The sequence below is a fragment of the Dromiciops gliroides genome, chromosome 5 (genome assembly GCF_019393635.1).
Source record: "Dromiciops gliroides isolate mDroGli1 chromosome 5, mDroGli1.pri, whole genome shotgun sequence".
NCBI lineage: Eukaryota > Metazoa > Chordata > Mammalia > Microbiotheria > Microbiotheriidae > Dromiciops > Dromiciops gliroides.
Window position 1 is genome coordinate 250,278,398 of NC_057865.1, and position 19,393 is coordinate 250,297,790.

The 19,393-nt window shown below is 36.8% G+C and overlaps 1 protein-coding gene across 1 annotated transcript in view; it reads left to right on the forward strand.

Moving 5' to 3' along the window:
- Nucleotides 1-19,393, forward strand: part of ZDHHC17 (zinc finger DHHC-type palmitoyltransferase 17) — a 113,884-nt gene that overhangs the window by 77,928 nt on the left and 16,563 nt on the right. Inside the window, exon 11 of the mRNA XM_043966463.1 lies at nt 5,870-5,994. Coding sequence (XP_043822398.1) covers nt 5,870-5,994 — 125 coding nt within the window. The remainder of the gene's footprint in view (nt 1-5,869; nt 5,995-19,393) is intronic.

The window sequence follows — 19,393 nt, forward strand, 5'->3', positions numbered from 1 at the left end:
ATATATAAACAGTTGTTTTTCATTTTTAAATTCTTAATTTTATTTCTTTTAAAGGTATTTTAAAAGGACAATTTTATTATTTTAATATGAGAACTTTTATTACATTTCTCTTCTAGGAAAAGGAAACAATGATCTTCATGTTATACCTTTTTTGGTTCAAACTTGCATAAAAAACTGTTGTGTGCAGATTCTCTGTACAAATTTCATAACTTTCTACTAAAACTTTTCAAGGGGCAGCTAGGTGGCACAGTGGATAGAGCACCAGCCCTGGAGTCAGGAGTACCTGAGTTCAAATCCGGCCTCAGACACTTGACACTTACTACCTGTGTGACTCTGGGCAAGTCACTTAACCCCAATTGCCTCACTAAAACAAAACAAAACAAAACAAAAACAAAAAACTTTTCAAAAACTTCACTGTAGAAAAGTAGGCAAAATAGATTTTATTTATCTTTTCATTTAATTTAGATAGTGGGCCTCTCTTTCTGACGTGGGCTGGAAGCGCAGCAAGCCACTTTGGGGCTCAATCTCACTGAACAGCTGATCAGCACTAAACCTTTGGTGTGTTGTGTTTCTGACCTGCAGTGGTTTGCCCCCTTCTCAGGCAACCAGGTAGCCTTCTGCTCCCTGGGGGAGGAGGCGGTTATCACCATGTTGGAGCTAGAATTAGTTCAGCTCAGAATTCCTTAGTTCTAGAAATCTGCTGGGCTTTGCCTGTCCAAGGATCAGGGATTATAGGCATTTAACTAACTGTCCAACTATAAAATGTGTTCTTAATGGTCTAGAATTGTAGTGGCATTGATCATTATTAAAAACATTATTTAATTGTTATCAAGTACTCTGTGTGTAAAATAATAAATTTGATATGATCTTTTGGCAGATTGCCCAGTCATTTTATTTGGGCTTGGGGAACTGTACTTATTTTGGTTTTGAGGCATAAAGCAAAGAATTGGAACAAGAGCTTAAAATTCTTGTATTTAGACAGCTTTATATGCTTACGTTCAGTAAAACCCAGTTCCTTTTTGCTTTTGTAGTCTAAGTAAGGTGATACCTGGTAAAATTCCTTCATGTGGCAGTTTTCACTACCTCATTCCTGTATTATACTTGGATATAAAAGCTGCCCCTCAAGGATTCATTAGGCATTAGAATTGTCATGCTGGAACATTTGGTATGACTAAAACAGATATGCTTATTTTCATTACCTCATCTACTTAAAATTTGCTTTTTTTAGTAGTGACCTGACCTCTGAAGTGACTTCAGTTGACTAGAGTAGAGGTAATTCATAGCAGCATAACATTCTGTTGCCTAAATTGGACATTGAATTTTATACTGAAACGGGGAAAGTTCATATCTTCCTGAAATAATTCTTTGTTGCCCAGTACATGAATTACTTTTCAGACCTAATTGGGAAAGAGGAAAAATACTGTTAAATCAGCAAATAATGAAAATCTCCCTCTAAGCAAAAGTTTAACTTTTCTCTATTATGAAATCTTTTACTAGACTTTGGCACCTAGGTGGTGTCACAGTTGCATACAGTTCTGGACCTGGAGTCAGAAAGACCTGAATTAAAATCTGCCTTCAGATATTTACCAGCTGCATATCTTGCTAAGTTAGTATTTTATTTATGTGATTGTTCATTTATATTTTTGCTTTATATTTAACACAATGGGGTATGCTTTAAAATTTATACTAAAGTTGATTCTAATGTTTCTGTATTCAATTTGAATGGAAAGGATTTTGCACCAGTTAGCTAAATAGTTAAGAAACATCAGTATTTCAATTTTAGATAAAAAGTACAAGATGTGAACTTTGAAGGACTTGATATTCTTGCTCAAAAATTTTTCCCCTCAAAATTAAATGATGTTGGGGCAGCTAGGTGGTGCAGTGGATAGAGCAACGGCCCTGGAGTCAGGAGTACCTGAGTTCAAATCCGGCCTCAGACACTTAACACTTACTAGCTGTGTGACCCTGGGCAAGTCACTTAACCCCAATTGCCTCACTAAAAAAAAAAAAAAAAAAAATTAAATGATGTTGTAGACCAGCCTTAGCTTATTGTTCCCAGACTCATATAAGTTTTGCATGTTTTGCAGTGTTCTAAAGAGTGTATACTTGTCATTTTATTGTTGTGTCACAAACTTGTTATTTTTGAATTTATTAACTTAGAGCATCAGATTGGGGAATTAGATACATTGCTAATTTATGTTTACTAAGTTTTTTAATCATCTCTATAGATATAGCTAACTCTGAACAACTAGTTTTAGAATCTCTGTAGTTTTTACATATTTGAATATATGTTCAATGATATTCTTGGAGGGGAATCCTAGCAGTTTTGCACCATTAACAGAACTTGAAATTCTAGATCCCTAAGTAAAAATGGAAGAGTTACGTTGAACTTCTTTACTGTAGCATAGGCAAGTCTCCAGGCTTCATGTCATTTATTGGCCATGATGATGTCTTTACTATGATAGCCTGTATTTTAATGAGAAGTGCTTGCATTTTTCGAATCCACACTGACTACTTCCATTGAGTTAGAATCAGTTACCATTTTTTATACAGCTATAACTTCAAATAGTATGAATCAGCATACGTGTGACTTCTTCATGGTATTGATTTCTTTCCTTTCCTTTTCTTTTCTTTTCTTTTCTTTTCTTTTCCTTTCTTTTCTTTTCTTTTCTTTTCTTTTCTTTTCTTTTCTTTTCTTTTCTTTTCTTTTCTTTTCTTTTCTTTTCTTTTCTTTTCTTTTCTTTTCTTTTCTTTTCTTTTTCTTTTTCTTTTCTTTCTTTTCTTTTCTTTTCTTTTCTTTTCTTTTCTTTTCTTTTCTTTTCTTTTCTTTTCTTTTCTTTTCTTTTCTTTTCTTTTCTCTTCTCTTCTTTTTTCTTTTCTTTTCTTTTCTTTTTTTTTTTGGTGAGGCAATTGGGGTTAAGTGACTTGCTCAGGGTCATACAGCTAGTAAGTGTTAAGTGTCTGAGGCCAGATTTGAACTCAGGTCCTCCTGAATCCAGGGCTGGTGCTCTATCCACTGTACCACCTAGCTGCCCCTCATGGTATTGATTATTCACACCACTTGTGACCTAGCATTAAAGTAATCTGAGGAAATAAGAGGAGATACACTTTAGAAATCAAGACCATCCCTTCTTATAGAGAAACAGTTTAAACATAACATCTCTTGTTCTGTACTACAAATGACTACTGCTGCCACCATCATGTGTATCAGTTTACCGAACATTCTCGCGTTATCCCATGGTGACAATACAGTTTTTTATGGTGCATTTATCCTTCCATCTTGTCAACCATGCCTTTACAAAAAGCACTGCTGTTTTAAAGGAATAAACCAGAATCTATATGATGTATATTCAAAGGTGAGGTTCAGTATACTCGCCTATTCATTTTCATAAATATATAAACATAAATCCATTTGTGTTCATTATCAGTGGCAGTTATTCCATAATAGATAAGACATTGGATTTGGAATCACAGAGTCTAGGTTAGGTCCTCTACTTAATATTAAATACTTCAGTGGCTTTTTACAAATGACTTACTCTCTATTTGCCCCTGTTTTCCCATCAGCAGGGTAAGATTAATTATGATTGCAGCATATATTTCATTGGCTGGTATTGATAAAAGTATTTTGTAAACCATAAAGCTTTATGTGAATGCCAGTTAGTATAGTTATTTAATATTTGAATAAGAGAGGAGGCATGGCATTGTGGATAGACAGCTTGCCTTGTCCTATCTCTTGACTTAATAGTAGTTATGTGATTCTGGGTACTCTCAATGCCCCAGGCAACTTTAAGACTATAAAATGTAGAGCAGTTGCTAGTCTGAATTGATTGAGGGAGGACCCACACTTTTAAGTTCCCCATCACTAATGAAATCATAAGTCTAGACCCCTCTTCTCCCAGTTTTTAATGCATTTTCTTCCCACATTTTTTGGGAAACCACATATGGCAGTTGATATAAATAACTTAAGACTTTTTGTTTGTTTAGAATTTTATTTTCCAAATTACATGTAAAAGCAAATTTTGACATCAATTTTTTAAAACTTTGTGTTCCAACTTCTCTTCCTTCCTCCCCAAACCCCACCCCCAAGAACTTATCTTAAGACTTTTACTAGTTTTTAAATACTTTTCCTTTTGAGTTACTGATTTCCATCCAGAAACAATATTTAATTTGTACCAACTGAATGCCATAAGTTTCTTAAGACTTTTATTTTTAAAACAGCTCTATTTCCTGTTTAATGTCATTAGAAATAAAGAAGACAGTCTATACATAAAAATACCTAACTACAAAATTGAGAGCAGAAATCTTTTTTACTTCTTTTTACTTCTGCCCGTGTAAAAAGCTTAGAAATGGTTTTTATGAGTATTCCAGATGTTTTGGGCTTCAATACCTTGTTAATGCTCTCACAGTATGATTTTGCTTCCATCTGAATATGTTCAGCCAATTAAGCTGTAAAGCCCAACATCCATACTTAAATTCTTAAAATTTTTTAAATAAATAGTTTTTTTTTTTAATTTCTGCTTTTATGACATCCCTATCCAGAAAAAGGACCGTGGAATCTGAATACAGATTGAAGCATGCTATTTTGCCTTTTTTTTCTTTCTCATGTTTTTTCCCTTTTGTTCTGATTCTTCTTTCACAACATGACCAATATGGAAATATGTTTAACATATAAGCTGTATCAGATTGGTTGCTGTCTTGGAGAGGGGGGAGGGAGGGAGGGAAAAAAATTGGAACTCAAAATCTTATAAAAATGAATGTTGAGAGGGCAGCTAGGTGGCACAGTGGATAGACCACCGGCCCTGGATTCAGGAGGACCTGAGTTCAAATGCGGCCTCAGACACTTAACACTTAATAGCTGTGTGACCCTGGGCAAGTCACTTAACCCCAATTGCCTCACCAAAAAAAAAAAAAAAAAAGAATGTTGAAAACTATCTTTACATGTAACTGGAAAAAAGATATTATTTACATTGAAAATAATTTTATTAAAATGTAAAATGATGCATAAATATTCCATATACATTTTGTAAGTATTAGTGAACATGAAAATATTATCTTTTCAGCTGCTGAATATTTCTAGTTAAAAATAAAAGCCAAATGTGCACCTTAGACATGAGCATCTAGGAATAGGGGCTGTTGTACAGTAAGATATCAGAGAGCTGCCAGCAGATTTCTTCTGGGCCTCCTCTTGAACTTTAGACCATTTCATTTAGGCAGTGCTTCAAGACTGTCGTGTAACATTTTGGTTATTTTGCAATAGTTATACTGTGGATGCTTTTCTTATTGTTAGAACATAACAGTAATAGTAATAAATGACATTTATAAGGTTCTTTGAGGTTTGTAAAGCACTTGACATCTTATCTTTCCAGCATCCTCAGAGGATTAAGCCTGTTTGACAGATGAGAGAACTGAAGCAGATAGTTTATGTCTCACAAGCATGTAAGGGTCTGAGGCAGAATTTGAATTTAGATCTTCCTGACCCCTAGGTCCAGTCCTGTATCTACTCACTGTGCTGCCTCACTGCTTCAGGGCAAAATACAGTCTTTGGAAGTTAAGAAGGCAGGTGGTTGACTTTGACACCTTTTATGGGACTTGCATCTTTGAATTGATGTAAACAATCAACCTACTTGTTATAACTTAATTGAGAATTTGCAAAATATTTGAGATAAAGATTTAGCATATTCTTTGTAATAATATGTTGTGATTTTCAAGTTGCAAGGTTACAGTGATTGTCATTCAACTAATCTTTCTCTAACTTTGTAGATTTTTGAAATCTTAGAAATTTTTGAAATTTTAGAAAATCCTTTGAGGAGAAAAAAAGGAACTCTCAGTTATTGTTATCTATTTCTTTAGATTCCTTAACTTTAAGCACATCTCAACTTTTTATTCATTCACCTTCCATTCCTTGCCAATAGTGTTGCACTTTTCTACAATTTTGGAAAGTCTTGGAAATCAGACCCAGGAATTATTAAAGCTACAGAAGAGCAGAAGAAAAAGGTAACAGGAGATGAACCAATTTACTTTTTAAAAATTATGTAGTTTAACCACCAAATTTCCATTGATATTTGTAGCCAGCATGAAAATATGATGAAAAACACTTAGATCATGAAATACTGCAAATTAAACTCAGATAATCCATGCTTTTTTCTGGTCTTAAAAAATATTGATATCTTTTGTTCATCAGCTCCTAAATATATTCCTCTACTTTCACCTCCTCAGAAAGCTCTCCTCTATAACAAAGAATTAGAAAGAAAGAGTAAAGGGGGGGGGGGATTAAATAAAAATAACCACCACATCAACTGTAATATACTATATGCAGTGTTCTACACCCATAATCCCCTACCCCTGCAAAGAAGGGAGGGAGGCACATTTTCTCCTTTGTTTGGGACTATTAAAATTACATAGTATTCTGTCTTGTATTGCTTTTGGTTTTTTTTTATTTATTTACATTGTTAAGTTGTCTATTGTTTCTCTGGTTCTGCTTCATTTTGTATCAGCTCATGTAAGCCTTCTCATTAATCTTGATTTTCTTCATATCTATCATTTGTTAAAGGACAGTATTATTTTTATAGTCATACCACAATTTGTTTAGCCATTCTTCATAGATCAACATCAGCTTGTTCTGTATGCTTATTATAATGATAATTTAAACAGCAATGAATCTGAGGGTTTATGTGCTTTGGGTAAGTCATAAATGGTAATATATAATCGTTCCTTTTAATGAGACCAGAATTAAAGTAACTTATTAATGGCTCAAAGTTAAGGGCATGACATTTTATTGTCATGTATAAAATTGTTATATATACACATACTTTAATATTAAGAAAAAAAGATTTTTGAAAAGCTTTTTTCTCACTACTGTTTTCGTAGACTTTTGCCCCATCAGTTAATTACATTTTCATCAAAATTTTTGTCAAAAAAGGGTCTAACTCTTTTAAAAAATAATAGAAGTGATGTATTAGAAATAAAGTTCACTATTAGTAAAATGGTTACTCATTAAAATTGAACGTGTGATTAGTCAAACATTTTTTGAAGTGCCTACTTTGTGCCTTGGCACAGGATAAAACAGAAAAATAGTCCTTGCCATTAAGCTGCTTATATAACTCTAGTTTGGGGAGGCAACCTGGACAAAAGGAGGCATACACCAAAATAAACACATGGTGACTTTGAACAGAAGGCAGCTGGAAGAGTGAGGAAAAGTTTCATGTAGAAGGTGGCCCCCAGGGTGAGCCTTGCAAGGAGTTTGGGATCCTAAAGGTCAAGGAAGGAGGGAATTCCAAGCATTGGAGATAGCCATGCATGAAATAGAAGTAATTACACACCTATAATGTATAAGTAGCATGGAAAGATAGATTGGAGCTAGATTATAAAGCATTTTAAGTTCATAACAGAAGGGGTTATGTTTGGCCCTAGAGGTAATAGAGAGCCACTAAAGTTAATTGTGTAGAGAAGTGACATGGTCAGACTTGTGGTAAGACCATGGTCAGACAGAGGTTACTGAGATGTGTAAAGGATGGAGGAGAGAATCCCAGTGAGGAGGCCATTAGAATAATTTGGGAGAGAATTGATGTCTGTGTGAGTGAAGATGAGAGGAATGAATGAATGCACGAATGAATACATGAACCAATGAATAAAAGCATTTATTAAATGTTTGCAATGTGTAAAATATTGTGCTAAGTGCTAGGGATACAAATAAAAACGTTAAACATTTCCTGTTCCCGAGGACCACACATTCCAGTGGGGGAAACAATACAGATGGAAGCTTTCAGTGGCAAGTTAGATGGAAAGGTCACAGAGTCCTTAGACTGCAGTGGCAAAGCTGATGGTAATGCCTCTTCTTTAATATAATTTTCACTGATAAAATGGTATCAGCTTCTGGTGTTGAATCATTTCATAGGGAAAGGACAGTTTGAAGAAGAGATGTGGTAGAAATGACAAGGTCTGGGAACTCACTGGAGACATAGGGTGAAAAAGAATGAAAAGTTGAGAATGACACTGAGGTGGTAAATCTGGGTGGCTGGAAAAAATGGCGGTGTCCTCAACAGAAATAGGGAAGATTTTTTGTTTGTTTATTTTTAAGTGGAGAGCAGTGGATTTGGGGCAAACGATAATAAATTTCATTTTGGATATGTTCAGTTTCAGAGATCAATGGGACATCTAGTTCAAATGTCCAGTAGGTGATTGGTGGTGCAGGGGCTGAGGCTGAGGTATCTCAGATAGGCCAGGGCTGGATGTGTGATTCTTATAGCCATAAGCATAAAAATGGTAATTAACCCCTGTGGTCTGATGAGGTCACCAATTACAGAATGTGGAGAAAGAAAAGGGTTCATGAGAGAGCCTTAGGTGTGCCCGCATTTAGGGGTCATTATGTGAATAATGATGATTCAGTAAAGGAAAGGAGTTATTGGACAGCTAAAAAGGAGATCCCAGAGAAAGTACAGTACAACCAACATATGCAAAAAGTATTTAGAATACTTAATTTTTTAAAAAAATTTTTTCTTGTGCAGAAAGAAGTTAACCGAAGAAAAGGGGTAGGGTTTGGATAAAAAAAATTGTCATTCCACACTACCAGCTTTTTACTTACATCCATTGCTCCAGAATACCACCAAATACAGTATTTATTAAGTGCTTGCTAGGTCAGAGATCTCTAAATAAATATGAACGTGGGAAAAGAGTGATGGGGGTGATGGATTGGAACTGATTGAATGAGCATTCATTTAATGCATAGTATATTTATGCTAGCCACTGGCAATTAAGGATTAAGGTAGAACTTCCAACTTTTTATTGAGCTGTTTATCCATCCCTAACAGATTGCACTTGGTTTTCAGTAAGTTCAAAACTGGAAGTTAAAGGAAAGAGCCTGAGGCAAGACACAGCCTCTTTGGAAAGTGATTGGCGAATAGGCAAGATAGCTCACCAGACTATAAATTCAGAATTATCAAAGGATTATTTCAAATCCTTGGTATTCTGGTTTACTCTGCCTTGTATTCTTACTGTATTTGGGAGTGGTTTGTAGATTGCCTAAGCCAATTGGGTGAGATTGCCTGTTCTTTTTTCTCCTTTAAAAAAAAATTGCAAACATTTATTTTCTTTCCCTTCTCTTCTTTTTTTTGGGGGGGGGCAGGGTACTGAGGGTTAAGTGACTTGCCCAGGGTCACACAGCTAGTTAAGTGTCAAGTGTCTGAGGCTGGATTTGAACTCAGGTCCTCCTGAATCCAAGGCCAGTGCTTTATCCACTGCGCCACCTAGCTGCCCCCTTTCCCTTCTCTTCTATTGAATAGTAAAAAAAAAGAAAGAAAAATAAAATCTTCATTAAAAATCTATTGTTGGGGCAGCTAGGTGGCGCAGTGGATAGAGCACTGGCCCTGGATTCAGGAGTACCTGAGTTCAAATCCGGCCTCAGACACTTAACACTTACTAGCTGTGTGACCCTGGGCAAGTCACTTAACCCCAATTGCCTCACTAAAAAAAAAAAAAATAATAATCTATTGTCGGGCAGCTAGGTGGCGCAGTGGATAAAGCACCGTCCCTGGATTCAGGAGGACCTGAGTTCAAATGTGGCCTCAGACACTTGACACTTACTAGCTGTGTGACCCTGGGCAAGTCACTTAACCCCCATTGCACCCCCCCTCAATCTGTTGTCAAGCAAATATTTCCATAGCAGTCATATCCAAAACTGCATAGGTTATCTTTTATAACAAGTCTACTTTTGGTATAAGAGGGGTAACAGTCTTCTGGAATCATGGTTTGTCATTGAATCAATCAGTTTTCAAGTCTTTCAGAGTTCTTTTTGTTCATAGTGTCATTATGTAAATCGTTTTCCTGATTCTACTCGCTTTATTCTGTATCATTTCATAGTGTTCTTCCCAATTTTTCCTCTGACACTGTCCATTTTGTCATTGCTTATTGTACAGTAATAGTCCATTACATTCATATACCATAATTTGTGTAGCCATTCCCCAACAGCTAGGTACCCCCTTTATCTTTGCTACTATGAAAAGAAATGCTATAAGTAGTGTACATATGAATCCTTTCCCTTTACCTGATATCTTTGTGGTGCAGACCTAATAGTGGTACCAGTGAGTCAAAAGGTATTCACAGTCTGGTGACTTGTGGGACATAGTCTTAGATTGCTGTGTTCCTATCACAGTTCTACCAATAGTGCATTAATGTGCTTGTTTTCCCACAGCCTTTGCTTTTTGGTCATCTTTGCCATGACAGGTATGAGGTGGAGCCCTAGTTGCTTTCATTTCATATTGTTGTTGATAGCTAGCATTTCTTTCTTTGAAAACTTCTTGTTCATATCTTTTGACTTTTTATCGATTGGGGAATTGTTATCAGAGAAACTTGCTGCAAAAAATTTTTCCTTAGTTACCTACTTCTTTTCTAATTGTAACTGCTTTATATTGTTTGTGCAGAAACTTATAAATTTTATGTAATCATAACTATCCATTTTATTTTCATGTCATTCTTGCTATCCTGTTTGGTCAGTTAACTTTTCCTGTAGCTATAGATCAGAAAGATAATTGTATATTTGGTCCTTTAATTTGCTCATGATGTCACTTTTTACATTTACTTGATGTATCCATTTGGAGTCTCCTTCCATCTCTTCCCCTCTCACACCCTATTCTTCTTCCTTCCTTCCTCTCCCTTAACTCTGTATCTCCTTTCTTCTCCCTCTTCCTCCTCCTTTTTTCCCCCCCTCCATCCCTTCCCCTTCTCCTTCTCTCCTTTCTCCCTTTTCTCCCCCTCTCCCCTTTTCTGAGTCTTAAATAGATATGGCTGTAGCATCCACAGCAGTAATTGACAGGCTTCATTTCCGTAGGGTTCGTTTCTCAGAATGATAGTTGTGCTTATTTTTTTTAATAAAATATTGCTTTTGCAGAAATTAATTTTAAAGAAAATGGATAGGGTTCTGACATTAAAATGCTCTGCATACTCTGCCAGCTTTTTACCTACACCCATTGCCAGAATACCAGCAAATAAGTGCTTGTTGGGTCAGAGATCTCTGAATGAATATGACTGTGGAAAAGAGGCAATGTTTTGTTTGTTTTTTTCCCCAAGACTTCTGGGCTATCTGCATCAAGTTGTGAGGTAGTCAGGGTAATAGAGGAAGTTCAACTTGCCTGACACATCAATTTCAGAAAAGTCATATCCTGGTGTACCCCATGTATATTGGGGGGATATTTTGTTGCTACCATTTGTTACTACACTTATCTTTTAGTAAATTCCTTAGCCAAAAGCTACTTAATATCTATTCTCTGATTAACTAAGAGTATATAAACTATAGTCATATACTACTACTATTACCACCACTACCACCACCAACAACTATATACTATACTGTTGGGGGCGGGGGGAAGAGGATGTGTGCGCTCATATGTGCGTACTAGTATATACTCTGTACTTGTCTAAGATCAAGTACATCTCCAAGGTAACAGACATCATCTGGGAATGTTGTATAAAATTTATGTAAGTACAAGTGATGGAGTAGTTCAAAGGAGGTTCAGTATTTTTTTTTTTTTAATTATAAAAAGTTTAATTCCTGGGGCAGCTAGGTGGCGCAATGGATAGAGCACTGGCCCTGGATTTGGGAGGCCCTGAGTTCAAATGCGGCCTCAGATACTTGACACTTACTAGCTGTATGACCCCGGGCAAGTCACTTAACCCTCATTGGCCTGCAAAAAAGGAAGGAAGGAAGGAAGGAAGGAAGGAAGGAAGGAAGGAAGGAAGGAAGGAAGGAAGGAAGGAAGGAAGGAAGGAAGGAAGGAAGGAAGGAAGGAAGGAAGGAAGGAAGGAAGGAAGGAAGGAAGGAAGGAAGGAAGGAAGGAAGGAAGGAAGGAAGGAAGGAAGGAAGGAAGGAAGGAAGGAAGGAAGGAAGGAAGGAAGGAAGGAAGGAAGGAAGGAAGGAAGTTGACTTTCTCTTCTTATTTATTTAAGTATCATCCTGATCAGTTTTGCATTTTGCTGTAATACAGTAATACCCTTCCTTAGTGGCTACTGAACCACGTGGGGCTATTTGGCCTAACAGTCAGTGGCCCATGTCTATTATATACTTTGTATGGATTTTCTGCCTTTTCCCTCACAGTCAGCTTTCACTTTTTACTGCTTTCCAGCTTTCTGCTTCTCATGTGGACTGGGAAACCAGATAAACCAAGCTTACCACAGTTTGTCTAAAATGGATGCTGAATAAGGAGCTTAATAGCTGTCTTTTGAATGAAAATTATGAGCTCTACAGCACTGATTTACATTTGAGTAGTCCAGACCATTGATTCTTGGTTCTTAACAGTGTTTTTGGAAGTTAAAACTTTCAGAGAAGAAACTTTAAGATAAAGCAAGATATTTTGAAAACCAGTTCAGAGCATAGGATGGGTCAGTAGCATATAATCATTACCTATAAGAAGCACCTCAATGCTTTAACGTTTGCAACATGCTTCATGCATATGATCTCATTTGAGCCATACCATAGCCCCGATAGTACCTGGTAGGTACTACAGGTATTTTTATTCCCATTCTCTAGATGAGGAAAATTAGTTTTGGAGGGGTTGTAACTTATTCATGGTCATACCACTCATAAATATTAGAAGATAGGATCTGAACCAAGGCCTAGCTGACTCCAAGCTTATCGTTGTACATTGTCTCCTAACATACCTCCCATGCATCAAGCCCTTCCTTGTCACACCAGAACTGCAACTAATAGCATATACAGCCTTCTTGTCTCCTCCCTGTTTGCTGAAGGGGGTGTATCATCATTTGCTCTACAGAGCCAAGATTAGTCATTACAATCAATCCTAGTATATTGTGTAGACTGATCTCCTGATTCTGCTGACTTCTTCCTATATCAATTCATATAAGTCTTCCCATTTTTGTCCAAATTCCTCAGGGCACAAATCTGTTAATTACACTCATATACTACTGTTTGTTCAGCTATTCCCCAATTGATAGTGCCCTCTTTGTTTCCACTTTTTTTTGCTACCACAAAAAAATTGCAATCATAGATATTTTGGTAAACATGCAGCTTTTCTTATTCTCTTTGACCTTAGGATATATACATGGAGGTGGGATCATTGGAGCAAAGAGTATGAACAATTTAGTCCCTTTTGCTGCCATGATTCCAAATTGTTTTCCAGAATGGTTAGATAAACACACATCTTCACCAGTAGTGTATCGATGTGCCTGTCTTCCTGCTACTTCTCTAACATTGACTCTCTTTTATCATCTTTGCCGTTTTGTTGGGTATAAAGTCAAGCCTCAAGAGTTGTTTGAATTTGCTTTTCTGTACTTTTCAGTGATTTGGAGCATTATTTCATACGGTCATTTGATAGTTTACAATTCTTCTTTTGAAAATTGTTCATATTCTTTTACCACTGATCTATTGAGGAATGGTTCTTGGCCTTATCAGAGGTAGTAGGAGAATAGATTTTTATCCCACTTGACAACTTCTCTTATGTTAGGTGCTTTGATTTGTTCATGCACAAGCTTTCCCTCTGTCCCTGACTTGATTAAGAATCTTCCTGCTAGTCATAATTTTGAAAACTACTTCCTTTCATTTTCATCTGAATATTTTTATGTCCTTTTATATTTATATCCATTTGGAGGTTGTTGTGGAAGTTGATTTAAGGTACTGAGCTAAAATTTAGTTTCCGCCAAATGGGTCTCCAGTTTTCCCAGCAATCTTGTCCAATAGCAAGTCTTTTGTCTAATAATTTGTGTTCTTCATTTTATCATTGGACTGATGTTTTTAGTTATTTCTGAATCTTAAATAGTCTGTCCCAGTGATCTGTTTTGATATTTTCAACCAATAGCATAGTTTTGATAATTACTGTTTTATAGTTTTGAGAGACAAGGTTGTATGGTTTATAGAGGATTAGCCTAGGAATCAGAAAGACCTGGACTCAGGTTCTGCTTCTGACCGATATAATATGTGACCCTGTGAGTCCCTTGGTGTCTCAGTGCCTTATGTGTCTCTCTAAGACTAAACACTGGTAATGAGCTCTGGTCTGTTTTGGTGGAGGAAATGTACACATACAGATTCTTTTCTTTGGTGTACACATGTCATTTCATTGGCGTAGGGAACTCTGGATGTATAAATTTCCTCTAGCAAAGCAGACATTAATACGCTGAAACACTAAGGTGGTCACATAACTGTATTGTTCAGAAGCAGAACCCGAGTCCAGGCCTACCTGACTCCAAGGCTAGACCTCTACAAATCATACAACTTTGCCTCTCAAAACTATAAAACAGCAATTATCAAAAGTATGTTATTGGTTGAAAATATCATTGGGACAGACTATTCAAGACTCAGAAATAACTAAAAATTTCAGTCCAATGTTTGATGAAATGAAGAGCACAAATTACCAGGGGAGAGAGCTCTCTATTGGACAAGACTGCTAGGAAAACTGGAAACCAGTTTGGCAGAAATTAAGTTTAGATAATTTTTAAAGACTTCTGGTGCTGAGTTGTGTCTTCTTTGTAAAAACACTGAATTATAATTTGACTTTGCAAGATGCAAGCATTTCTGTACTTCTGGGCAATGGATTTCCAATAAATTCCACTGATTCTAATCATTTTGTCAACTCACTGCATTTAATAAGTTTTGCAACATGCTGAAGAATATTACACAAATTAACTTCAATCAGTTCACTTCTTATTGTACCCTCCTATTTCCTAGCTAGCCTTAGCCTGGCCCCATAGTTTATCTCCCCCCCCCCCCAATCTTGCATAGTTCCTTTCTTTGAAGACTCTTGATTCATGGTGTTGCCTCAGTGCCTGTGGAGTACATGTGGTGGAGTGAGGAGGGAGAAAAGTCCTTACTTTGTTGTTCAAGAAGCAGATGAAGGGAAAGAGCAGTGCTCATGTGAACAAAACCTCAGTAGGGAAGGATGCAGAGAAATACAGGGAAAATGGTACGAGATTTTCAGAGGAGCTCAGGTATTTCCAAAGCAAGTATTTCAAATGCTTTGAAAACTAATGTTATCTTTTGATTCATAGTATAGGAAAAAGGTTGCAGATCTGAGAGATGGATGATCTTGATTTTCGTGTACATTTTGACACAAATCATTGGTGACCTTAGGCAATTTATTTTGCCCCTCTAAGCCTCAGTTTCCTCATATGAGGAATAAGGGAATTGGATTTAGGTAATCTGTAATATCCCAGTAAGCTCTCAGCCATGTGACTTACTCTGCACATGTGTATAGCCTTCTCAGGGAGATTACTTTTGAGATGGTATTCATTTGGATATATAAATTCTTAAGCAGTGTTAAAAAGATGGTTATAATCCACTATTCTAAGGTAAAGTTTAAGACTTGTGTTAAAAATGGACAGACTTGGGGCAGCACCAGCCCTGGAGTCAGGAGTACCTGAGTTCAAATCCGGCCGCAGACACTTAACACTTACTAGCTGTGTGACCCTGGGCAAGTCACTTAACCCCAATTGCCTCACTAAAAAGAAAAAAAAAAAGGACAGACTTGTGTTAGATTTATGGTGGAATTTAGCATTAAGAGATTTAGAATTCAATTCAGCCCTTATACATGTACTTCTGTGCAAGTCATTGACCTAGCCACTGAGATAACTAAGAGTAAAAAAAAATGAGTCTCTTCTTTCAAGTAGCTCATGTCCTGGAGAAAAATATAGAATATGTACACAAAGTAATTTTTAGAAGGAGAAAACTTTGAGACTTTCACACTGGGAAGCAACAGTATGGCAAGTAATCAAAGGAAGAAAAATCAGTACAAATAAAATTTGGGTTGTCTGTTTTTATAAAGGTAAGATAGAGTTATATGAGGTTGAAAGGCAAAGATGTCTTCTCAGGAAAGAAAAAACATGAGTGACTAACAATTTAACCTCTAAATCCACATGCTGTTGTCTAGTTGTTCAATCCTGTCCAACTATTCATGACCCCATGCACCCTAGCCTGCCAATTACTGTCCATGGAGTTTTCTTGGCAAAGGTATTGGAGTGTTTTGCCATTTCCTTCACTGGTGAATTGAGGCAAAGAAGTTAAGTGACTTGTCAAGGGTCACACAGCTACTAGGTGCCTCAGGCCAGATTTGAACTCAGGTCTTCCTAACTCCTGGCCCAGTTATTGAGCTACCTAGTTGCCTCCATCCCCAAGCTATCACAGGGTTATTTATAATAAGGAAAAAGAAGGTGGTGAAACATTCCTCAAAATATTTCTTTAAAAGCCATCATTTGGGGGTCAGCTAGGTGGCACAGTGGATAAAGCACCAGCCCTGGATTCAGAAGGACCTAAGTTCAAATCCAGCCTCAGACACTTGACACTAGCTGTGTGACACTGGGCAAGTCATTTAACCCTTATTGCCCTGACCAAAAAAAAAAAAGAAAAGAAAAAAGCCATCATTTGTTCCTCTATTGAAAGACACCTAAGAAAACTTACCCAAATAAGCCCTGAATTCTATGACTCTGGTGAATTGGTTCCTTTACCTGCTGACTGATAAAGTAAAAATAAGTAAAAAATCATGAAATAAGAGGTTCACTTTGTACTATCTTATATTAAGTCCAGATTTATTCATTTGGTTACTATATTAACCCATTTTTTAAAAATCCAGTTTGCTTTATTTATAAGGCTTTTTCTTTGACAGTCAGAATCCAGAAAGCCAACAGGTTAGAAGAATGAGCCAAATCTAATAAGATAGAATGTAGTAGGAATACACATAAAATCTCATATTTAAGTTTAAAAAATTGCATAAACACAGAATGGGGAGATGTAGTTAGAGAATTCATTGTCACAATGAAGAAGATTGAGGGCCTTTACACTTCACCCTCAAAAAGAATCCACAGTGGGGCAGCTAGGTGGCGCAGTGGATAGAGCACCGGCCCTGGATTCAGGAGTGCCTGAGTTCAAATCCGACCTCTGACACTTAACACTTACTAGCCGTGTGACCCTGGGCAAGTCACTTAACCCCAATTGCCTCACTAAAAAAAAAAAAAGAATCCACAGTGTCATGTGGCAGGTAAAGAAGCTGGACTAATAGAGGTGTGGGGGTTAGGACAAAGGGTCTTGCCTATTCTACTCTGGTCAACCCACATCTGGGCTATTGGCTTTGGTGCAAAGGGCCATATTTGAGGAAGGACATTGACAAATTGCAGTGCATCTTGAAAACTGAGAGGACTGAAAACCAGTCCATGAGAGCACTGGATAAGAGAATGGAGACAAGCCTTTAAAGAGGATGTCACAGCATCATGAATTATTTGAAGAGCTGTCATACAACAATGCAATGAGACTGAGACTTTATCTTTTGGGTCCAGAGGGTAGAATGGGGAACAGTGGTTGTGAACTGCAGCAGTAACAGATTCTGGTTCATTATAAGGAAAACTTCACTAACATTATTACCAAGGGCACAAACATTCTGAAAGGAGTGTTGGCTGCCTAAGGAAGTGGTGGGCTCCCCTTACTGAGAGTCACCTGCAAGTTGAGAAAGAATAGAGGACCACAGTCTGCATAATGATAAATCCCCTTCACTCTTTGATAATGTGACCTCAAAATATGTAGAAAAACCTATTTTCTTAAACTATTTTCCCTTTATCTTATTTATTGCTTATTAGTTTCCTATTTTCTAAACTTCAGAGCTTTAATATACATGCATATAGGCATACACATATATGCATAAATGTTCTCATATATAGTATGTCTATGTGTGTATATGCACATATACATATACACATTCACACTATATATGTGTATATACCCATGTAATTTATTAAAGCTGGTGTTTGCTGTTATTACTTCAGTGGAACTTGATGTTATTGACATAGGTACTCCCTGTAGTGATAGAGATTAGAAGCCATCTGTACGTTTTTAATCCATCTCTGAAGTGGTCACATATTCAAATGTTGGGGGTTTCCTCCAAGACTCTTAAAATTATGAGGGTACCAGTTAAGCTCTATTAATTTATCCCTCATTCTCAAAACATGTCAGCCTACCTCCTTTTATGGTTACACATATCTTTTAGTGTACAACTCTGGCTTGGTCATATACTTTAGGCTACTTATATCCATCATGAGTCTTTTCTTAAGTCTTGGGGTGGCTTGCAATTTTGATTCTTTGTGGATTGTGATATTCCATGATCTGCAGGCATATAGTAGCACTTTAGAAATACTTTTGGTAATAAGGTAAACACCTTATTTTTTCCTTCCAGAAAAAAGCTTAGGGTCATTATAAACATATGGTTTTATAGTGTTTTTTTTTAAATGTATCAGACCCTTGCTCAGGAATATTAGTAGGCCACTATTATATCATTGTTTCAGCTGCAGCATTAGACTCAACAGATCACTTTCAGTTATCTTGCTAGAACCCTAACATTTCAATGCCTTTTTAAGGACCTACTCAAGGACTGCCTTTATCAAACATAAATGCTCCATCTCATTCAAGTACCTAAAGTTATTATCAGAGTTTTTAATCTCCAAAATAATTCTTATACATACATCATGCATGCATGCATGTATACATACACATATCACTAGATCTTTTGCTTTTAAGTTATAACTGAGATAGTATATGTGAAAGCACTTTGAAAGCTGTAAATTACTAGATAAATGGCATTATTAGTGGATAGACTGAATGTCATTGGTATAAGGACCTCCCAGATAAGTATATACTTCCTCTGTTAATGCAGGTTGGCACCTACTCCACAACGTAGGATCTGAAAAAGTTGCCTGGAGCACTGAAAAGTTAAATGGCCTCCCCAGAGGGTCAGAAGTAGAACTTGAACCAGTTCTTCCTGACTCTGAGGGCAGGTGTTCAGCCCTACCGAGCTGCCTTTCATTTATTACTGTTGATCCATCATTCAGCTAGCATATATTAAGCACCCACTTTGTGCCAGACACCTTGCTGGGGATACAAAGAAGTTCAAAAAATAGTTCCTAGATCTTACAGAGATCATGGTCTAACAGGACACAGTGTGCAGACTGAGTACATACATGGGAGCAGTCTCAGAGAGAATGCACTCGGGTTAAGGAGGACCGTGAGCAGTTTGTATTGATCTGTTTCCACACATTTGTGAACTGGTCACACATAGAACCAAAGTCTGGCAAGAAAAATGGTAAACTGACTGATCTCTATGGCAGTAGAACCCACAACCTTGGTCTCCCTTAAATCATCTGAGTTTCATTGAAACTCTTTAGCAGCATTGAGCGCTTCACAGAGCAGATGAGCTTGGGTGCACATTTTGCAAGTTTGTTGTGCATGTTATCTTTTAATGTTCTTTAAATGTTGATTGGGTTCAAGTAGCCAAGAAATCAACTTGGAGGATTTTAATAAAGTAAATAGAAAAGAAAATATTTGTTTTATATAAAAAGTGCATAAATACAAAAGTATTCTTTGTTACTGTATCCTGTTTACATAAAATACTAATCTTTTCCCTTTTTTCCCTTTTCT